The sequence below is a fragment of the Panthera pardus genome, unplaced genomic scaffold (genome assembly GCF_024362965.1).
Source record: "Panthera pardus isolate Hobbes unplaced genomic scaffold, ASM2436296v1 HiC_scaffold_333, whole genome shotgun sequence".
Taxonomy (NCBI): domain Eukaryota; kingdom Metazoa; phylum Chordata; class Mammalia; order Carnivora; family Felidae; genus Panthera; species Panthera pardus.
The window spans coordinates 144,196-153,019 of record NW_026526914.1 but is presented as its reverse complement, the minus strand read 5'-3'; the positions used below and the strand labels follow the sequence as shown (position 1 = coordinate 153,019).

The following is an 8,824-nucleotide window of genomic DNA, read 5'->3' as shown; positions in this document are numbered from 1 at the left end:
CACACACACGCACACACACACACACACACACACACAGGACAGGTGAGAGTCTTATCTTGGCCCTGAGTAAGGTTGCTTGAATGTTTCCAAACGGAAAGTAGGATGGGAGGGTGTGATAAGCTGTGCCAAAGCTGACAAGGGGATCCAGAAGCCAGACAACATGTGGGATGGTGGTAGGAGGCCTGAGGGTGGGGTTCATGGTCCGGGAATGACAGTTGTCACCGTGCTATGTGATGAGCCAGCTTTGGTTGTCCCGCTTTGCTCATTCTTTTTGTCTAGCCCCCTTCCCACCTTCAGGCTCCCCAAAGGGGCAAAGCCTCTTTGACACGTTACTTCTTAAGACTCCCTGTCTCAGGCTGATGCCCTTTTGACCTGGGGTCACCTCCTGTGCCGCTGTGAGTCTCGGTGCCTCCATGCAGAAGAGAATTGTGCCCTGGACCCCATGACACACATTTCCGTGCCCACACCCTTGGCTGCTCACCTCTTTCCCTCTCAGTTCTCTCTCCTGGGGCCTCCTTCATCTTGAAATACGGCAGGGGGTTGGGCCAAAGATCCTCTATGATTATCTGGTAGGGGAGACAGGCCAGGCCTCAGGTAGCTATCCCACGCAGTGGGGGAACCCATGAAAATCACCTCCCTTCCTTGTTACAGGGCCCCACCTCAGCAATCCTGCTAGAGCCGGCAAAGCTGTGGTCAGAGAACCAGTTGAAGAAGTTGAGGCTGCTGTTGTCATGCCTGCGTCTGTAGGCCTCCTGTCTGTACCTTGGGTACCACTGGATGGGACTGGAATGAGACGCCCTATACCCTGCAGGAAGACGAGTATGTGAGAAGGCGCCAGAGAACTAATCACATTCAACCCTGCACCCACTGCCGCCCATGCAGTCAGTGGACACTTACCATCAAGGCCTAGGACATACTCCTTCGTAACGACTTCATTCTGGAAGTAGGAGTTCTTGCCAAAAAACAGCAGGATCTTCCGGCATTCCCTGGGAAACTTGTGTTCCTCCACCTGCCGTGGTACAGTGGGGCTGAAATGTGAAATCTTGTTCCAGGAGACCCGCCCTCCCCTGAGGAAGGAACACATCACTTCTCCCCACCACCTCCCCTCCCCACACAGCCAGCCACCCACACCACCTCCCACTCCCAGGCCGACCTTCAAATTGGTCATGTGGCGAAGCATGCTTTCATCGGGCTTACTAATCAGGGCTGACATCTGAGGGTGGTTCACAAACTGCCGCAGGTCAAAGAGCCTTCAGGTGCTGGGCGTGAGAGAGCTCGAACCAGAGAACCAGTGTGGACAGCATCCAGGCGTCCTCCCCCCGGGACTGGCGTCCTCCCCCAGGGTCTCAAGCCCTCCCCACAGGCTGCGTCCAGGCCCACGGGGTCTCTGGATCGCGCAGGGCTCTGCTAGACACGCACAGGAGGCTGTGCATGCCCAGACGCCCGCAACCACGCCTAGCTTTGTGTGCTCGTGAGGACACTGAGGACGCTTACTTCCACACAGCCAGACAGCACACATCCGGTCTCGCGCCGACCAGTGGGCATTCACATCGCCTTCCCCGCAGCAAGATGCTTAGCGGGACCCAGAAACGTGCCCCCACGCGGCTTTGTGTGGGAAGAAGCCCTCGGTCATTTCCCCGACCTGGCCTGGACCTCCACCGCCACTCCCCACTCTCCCAGCGCTGTTTCCGTGCCAGGTGCGACGTAAAGCACACATGCCTCCCCCACCCCGGCACTGCCCTCCTCCCACACTCATTGCAGAGCCAGGACCACCGGATGGGATCACGTTTGCACGTTCCCGGCCACTGGAGCGTGGCTTAGCTCCAGTCCCTGTCCTGGGTTCCTCTAAATGGCACCTCCCTTTCCTTCCTCTTGCGCAAGCCCAGCCCCCTGTGGACCCTCCACCAGCAGCAGGAAGGATACAGCCTTGGCCCAGAAACCACGGATGCCCTGGATAAGGGCACCTCTCTGCTGCAGATGTCGCTGCCGCCTCTGCCACATCCTGAGTTTGAGTCGAGCGTGCTCCCGGCTGGCTTGTTTATTCACCGGCTGTAGCTCTATCTGAAGGGCCTCCAGAGCCTCCAGAGCCTCCAGTGGGGAAGGGCAAGGACGGAGGCCTGACTCTACCTGCTCCTTCTTAGCCTGCTTCACCTGCAGCTCCTGGGCTTCTTCCACCCATCGGCCTTCCTGCTCACTCGGCTTCTGTTCCTCCTCCTCCCGCTCCTCCTTGTCCTCCTTGCCCTCCACCTCCTCCTCGCCCTGCTGCTGCTCCTCCAGCGCTTCCTTCTCCTGCTCCTCTTCCTCCTCGGTTTGCAATTCTGCTCTCCCTTTAATGGCTCGCACGCCTTCCCTTCCTCCTCCTGCTCCTCCTCCTGGTCCCCTTCCCCTGCCACTGCCGCCGCCAATGCCTCCACCGCCACCGCCGCGGCCGGCGCCGTGGCCGCCGCCGCGCCCGCTTGTATACCCTGCTGCTCCTGCTCCTCCCCTTTCATTTCCGCCAACTCCTCCTCCTTCCGCTCTTCCTCCTTCTGCTTGGGCTTCTGCTGCTCCTCCTCCTTCTAATCTTTTACTCCTGCTGCCTCTCCCCCTCTTCCTCCTCCTCCTCCTCCTCCTTCTGCTCTTCTGGTCCTGCTGCTCCCCCTCGCCCTTCAGGTCCTCCTCCTCGTGAACTTGGACCTTCTCCTTCCCCGGCTCCTGCTCCTCGTCCTCCTCCCCCTTCTTCCTCTGCTCATGCCCCTCTTCCCCAGGCGCGTCCTCTTCCGCGGCCGCCACCTCAACCTCCTCCTCCGCCAGGCCCCACAGCGCCTCCACCGCCACTATGTCATGCACCAGCGGCACCGATATCTCGCTGGGGCCGCCCACCTGCCTCTCGGGTCGGGCCTGGCCTTCCTGCACAGGCTGTTCGCTTGTGGCCTGCGAGCCTTCGGCCTGCGGCACCTCCGGCCCTGCCGGAGACCCAGTGTCCCCACGGGCCCTCGTCTCTCGACCGCCCCGTTCCCGGTCGAAGGCGGCATGGGGGCTCCGGGCATCCCCAGTGTTTCGGAAACACGAGTCGCGCAACATGCGGCCCCGGCCCGAGACACCAACTGTGGCTCCTACCGACGACGAAGCGGGAGGTGAAAGCACGGCCCCCCTCCCCAGACCCAGTGAGTGGAGCCCTGAGGGCAATGGCTGGCAACTCGCTCCCCCTTCCTCCCAGAGCCCAAAGGTCGAGGGGGCGCATGCGCATGCGCATGCGCATGGTGCTGTACCCAGGATGCCTCGGCGGTGGCTATCGCTATGCCGATGCTGCCTCGGAGGCCTTTGTGGTGAGAGGTGTGCGCCTGCGGCTTTGAGGCTGAGGGAGCTCCAAGCCACGCCCAGGCCGCTTCACTGCCTTCAGGACCAATCATAGGGACGGTGGCGTGCGTGGCTTCGGCGGTCCCGCCCCTAGGTCACCCGGAAACTGGGGCGCGTCTGTTGCATAGGCAGGAAGGCTCTGGGCCCCGTGCAGTGCAACTCCTCCGGGGGGCTTGCAGCCGGCCCTCTGTGCGCTCTGGGTGCCCTGTTTGGCTTCTGGCCATGCGAAAGCGACCTTTGCATTCCACGCTGCGCTGGGCACGCGGCTATCTACACACACGGGTAAAGGGGGACCTCCCCGCTTTGCCCATTTACACCGCCACCTTTGTTCATTGTGCCCCTAGTCCGACAAATCCACTCAGCGGATCACCTTGGCTGTCCGGGAGACGCATGTCAGCTGTGCGCCTGCTGTCTGTGCACCCCGGTTTTCCATCTGCTCAGCCTCCTTTGCATACTCTCTACGTCCATCCTTGCTCCCAGAAGACATGTATGTCATGACAGCAGTCTAGCAGTGCACCGGCTAGGGAAGGTCGGTGACCAGAGGTGTGTGACGTGGAGAGGACGCCACACTAGGGGAGGCTGCGTATCATGCGCGCCGCTCTTGCCGTTTGTCCCCGTTGCCTGGAAAGTGACACACTGGCAAGCACACACCCCCCTCTCATGATGGGCTGCCCATTGCTCCCGTGTGTGGCAGTGCACAGGAAAGACCCGTGACCATGGGCCCTGGGATTCCTGGAGCTTGTGTCTGTCCCACAGACAGCGGTCCCCTTCCTCCCACAATGCTTGGCCATCTTCTCACAGGGACCCTCCCCAGGCCTTCGTTGGCCGTATGTCTGTTCATCCTGGTCCCATTTCCTTTACCACTCACTTAGGCGGCAGGCTGCCATGAGCGTGGGCGCTGGCTCAAAACACTGTCCCCCTGTGCCACAGGCAGCGTGATTTCAAGGGTCTCCGAGAGGTATCGGGGGGTTGGGGGATGCAGTGTTGGGACCCAAGTGAGGGACACGCCCCAGGGTCTACATGAAGCCACATGACCACTTTGGGGAAGCAATAAGCTGCAGACGGTGTGCAGTGAGGGCGATGATGTGGTCTCCCTCCCTGTCAGGGCAGTGGTGATGTGGACTCCCTGCCGGTCTATGTCAGACAGCATAAGCTACACACACACACACCACACAGAGCCACTGCAGGATTGGAGGCTCGAGATGCATTGCCTGGCCAGGCACCACACTCATGCATTGCCTTTTCCCTTTGGTGGAATGCAGTGTTCCCCTACCTCTTTATGGGACCAGGAGGCTGCCAGGCAGGCAGGGGATTCTAGGATTTCCAAATTCGTGTGCCGGGCCCTCTGGCCAACATGTTGCTTCCGTGACACAGAAGAGGTTCCTCCAGACTCGCTGGGCTATGTCAGGATACGAACGGGGTACAGAAATGCTCCAGGGTGGCTGTGATATATGAGGCAGCACACCACCGCTTCAGGTGACAGCAATGCATAGAAACGCAGGTGGATGGGGGGAGGCTGAACAGGTGGTAGGGGGCTGAGAGGGGGTGGCCAGTGTGACCGACAGAGAGGCAAACTCTTACCCAGAAAGGGAGAGGAACAGGTCCAGTGGTGAGCCCTCAAGCTGCCCTCAGCAGAGGACGTAGCGGGTGGGCAAGACAGGAAAGCAGGCCCAGACCCTGGTGCACCTGACCTATGCAACTCACTCCCTCCAGAGAAATGGGGCCTGTCAAACTCCCACGCATTGCCGGGAGACCCCGTGGCAGGAACGTGGGAACAAATCTGGGTCCCAGGTGCAGGGACTGTCTGGGACAAGCAGGCAATGCCTTTCAGTTTGAACAACACCTACCACAGTATTGGGGTCCCGGGGCCGGGCCCCAACTTCGCAAGGGACTCTAGACCAGCCAGGCCTGTCTCTGCAGGGTCATCCAGGAGGATGTTCACCGAGACACATACCCTGGCTGGGACCACAAGGCCTTGCGATGATCCCCTAGGCCGCTCCAGGAGCAGGGCCAGGCTTACTCATGCTCTCTGCTGCCTCCCTCCACTAACGCCCACTTCCTTGCAGGGAACTTTGGTCCTCCTCCACTGCGCCATGGGTGGCCCAACCCCAACTTGCCCCTGGCCAAGGCAACACAGGACGAGCGGACCCAGGCAAAGTCCGGGCTTTCCTCCCGTCATGAAAGGTGATCAGCTAGCTCCGTGTCGATCCCAGGCGCGAAGGGATTGCACTCGCTGCACTTTGGCACGGGAGCCCCCCCTTACTCACCAAGTCAGGAAAGCCCCCAGTCTCTTTCCTTCGCTTGCCAACGGCCTACACACACTCACTCAGGCACAAAGATGCACGGCCACGCGGCACGTGGACACAGACACGTGCACGCTGCCAGCACAAACGCTAGGTCTCAGGCAAAAGTACTCACAGGCGCCAGCCACAATACATTCACAGACACACTCTAGTGGACCTGTGCACTCACTCATGCCCTCTGCCACATCCCACTCACGAGGCTAGCTCCTCCTCACGACTCACACTTGCTTTCCCCCCTCACACAGCACGTGCATTTGTCCTGGGGCCCAACCTGGCTGAAAACTAGGGCAGATTCAGGACCTCCATTGGGTCACGGAAGCTTGCATTGAGATGCCAAGGAAAGAGAGCCACAACTGATACCAACCTTCCAGTACCAATGGCACCGGAACATGGCATGTGGAGAAACACCAGCTACGACTAGGTTCCCTGCCTCCTCGGCTCCTGCCCTTTCTTCAGACCCTCTCAACACTGGGCAGTCCCTTGGGTTTCAGTACCTCCCAGCTGGCTGCAACCTACAGGGCAAGGGCCAAGGGACTGACCTTTCTCAGTTCACATGTATACCCAGCTTGTGTGGGCTGCCTGGAGGCAGTCACGGCTTAGGAGGTCTGGATGTGCTCTGACCCCTGGTACTTGTGCGTTCCTTTGTGTGTTCCCCTGCAGCCCTGTGCCATCAGCAGCCTACTCCGTCCATATGGACACGCACAGCTCACGGAAACCCAGATGCACTGATACTGTGCAAGGACAGCACAGAGACAGAGAAAGAGAGATGGAGGTGCGGGAGGGAGGAAGCGTTCCCTCACGAAAATGATCACAGGGACTCAGAGACAGACAGAGGCCAGAGGGACATGGAAGGAGGCCGAAGAAGGAGAGTAAGTCGCCACTAGAGACAGCCACAGAGGGGGAGTGTGTGTGTGTGTGCCCGTGCCCGTGCGTGTGCGTGTGAGTGCGTATGAATGAGTGAAATTTTCTGGGACTGAGACAGGGGTGTTGCCACGATTCCTGGACTCTCGAACGCCCTCTTCCAGCAGAATGGAGGCCCGGTATTGTCAGGAATCTCAGCGTTTTCCGGAACAGGACTCCCTTGCTTTGGGGCCCTAGCCCATCCTCAGGCTAGGGCCATAGAGCAGAAGGAGTGGGAACTTGAGGCATGAGGCTCCAGACTAGGCCCAGCAGGTGGAGTGTCAAGGCCCAAGGTTTTTAAATGCCTGCTGCCTCCTTCTGGAGCCCACCAGCATTTGGGAAGCACGCCCACGGCCCCGTGGCCCTTCGGACACTGAAGTGGCTGTGGCTGTGGCTGTGGCTGTGGCTGTGGCTGTGGCTGCGGTGGAGGTGGGGGAGAGGCAGAGGCAGAGGCAGTGAACTTTTTGACCATGGGTCCTTGGGGTGAAGGCGCTCCAGGCCAGACCCAGACAGTTGGCTGCTGTTCAGGAACAATCAGCTGGAGGGCAGTGGGCGTGGCTCCAGCATTTGAGCCCCTGCCTCCCCTCCCAGGTCTGGAGCAGGTTCTCTGCCTCCCCCTCCAGGGTGACCTCCCTGTTTGGTACATGCCCTTTTCCGCTTTGTCACCGACCACAACTTTCCTGTGGGATGTCTCATATCGGAGAACTGGTGCTACAGATCTCACCTCTTTGGGGAGGAGCCCGGATGGCAGACAGCATGGAAGCTTCTTAAGTGTCTCGCGTGCATGAGATACAGCCAGACCAACGCTAAACCATCCTACCCACCCAGGAAACTGACTGGAGGATTAGCACAGCAATCTGCATATCCTGAACCACCGAATTCAGCAGGTACGTGGCATGCAGAAGTGAACTTGGAGAGCGAGGAGGCATGGGAAGGGAGGTGCTTTTGTGCGCGGAGAGGCGAAGGAGACTGGGCAGGTGGAAATTTTACTAACTTTCTTTAATACTCTTCTACATTATTCTTTCCTTTTGTGTCTATATTCACAGATTCTATTTTACTCCCATCTTCTCCTTTTAGTCTACTTCAGTGTATTGGTTTTTCAAATTCTCACAACATTTCCCTTTTTAATATTTTTTATTAGTATTTTCTAAATTTTTCTCCACTCCCACGTTTTTTTCTCTCCTGTGTCAAAACCACTTTCAACACCCAGGTGAAACATGCCTAGAATCTAGCATCATTCATTCCATTATTCACATGTGTGTTTTTAAGTTTTTACTTTTAACATTTTATAATTTGAATATTTCATTGAATTTTCTACCTCATGAGTTCCTTTTCTCCATTCAAAATGACAAAGGGAAGGAATTCACCCAGAAAGAAAGAGCCTGAAGAAACGAGAGCCAGGGATTCAACCAACACAGACACAAGCAAGATGTCTGAAGCAGCATTTAGAAGCACGATTATGAGAATACTAGCTGCAGTCCAATGTAGATTAGAGTCCCTTTGTGCAGAGAAAAAATGCAGTAAAAACTGGCCAGAATGAAATTAAAAATGATATAACTGAGCTGCAATGACGGATGGATGCAGCGGTGTCAAGGATGGATGAGACAGAACAGAGAATCAGCGATTCAGAGGACCAACTTATGGAGACTATGGAAGCAGCAAAATCGAGGGAGATTAAGGAAAAGAGCACGATTGAAGAATTGGAGAAATCAGTGACTCATGCAGAACGAAAAACAACATCAGAATCATAGGGGTCCCGAAGAGGAAGAGAGAGAAAAAGGGGTAGAAAGGTTATGTGAGCAAATCATAGTGGGAAATTTTGCTAACCTGGGGAAAGACACACCATCAAAATCCAGGAAGCACCGAGGACCCCATCAGATTCAACAAAAACTGACCCTCAGCAAGGCATATCATATTCAAACTCACAAAGTACTCAGGCAAAGAGAATCATCAAGGCAGCAAGGGAAACAAGTCCCTAAACTACAAGAGAAGACAGATCAGGTTTGCAGCAGACCTATCCAGAGAAACTTGGCAGGCCTGAAAGGAGTGGTAGGATACGTTCAAAGTGCTGAATTAGAAACATCCACAGTGAAGAATTCTTTATGCAGCAAGGCCATCATTCAAAATAGAAACAGAGGAAAAAGGTTCCCAGATACACAAAATTTAAAGGAGTTTGTGACCGCTAAATCACACCTGCATGCAATTTTAAGGGGGGACACTCAGAGGGAAATTGATATCTATCTATCTATCTATCTAACTATCTATCTATCTATCTATCTTTA

General features: G+C 56.6%; 1 protein-coding gene across 1 annotated transcript; it reads right to left on the bottom strand.

Annotated features, from left to right (window-relative positions):
• Positions 1-515: 515 nt before the first annotated feature.
• On the bottom strand, positions 516-3,063 carry LOC128774533 (testis-specific Y-encoded protein 3-like; the record flags this gene model as incomplete). The annotated part of the gene is made up of 6 exons (XM_053893599.1): positions 2,881-3,063; positions 1,924-2,082; positions 1,154-1,231; positions 898-1,009; positions 660-805; positions 516-566 (listed from the first exon to the last, which is right to left on the bottom strand). Coding segments are annotated over exons 1-6 (729 nt in total), but the record flags the coding sequence as incomplete, so codon positions are not given.
• Between the last annotated feature and the right edge of the window lie 5,761 nt (positions 3,064-8,824).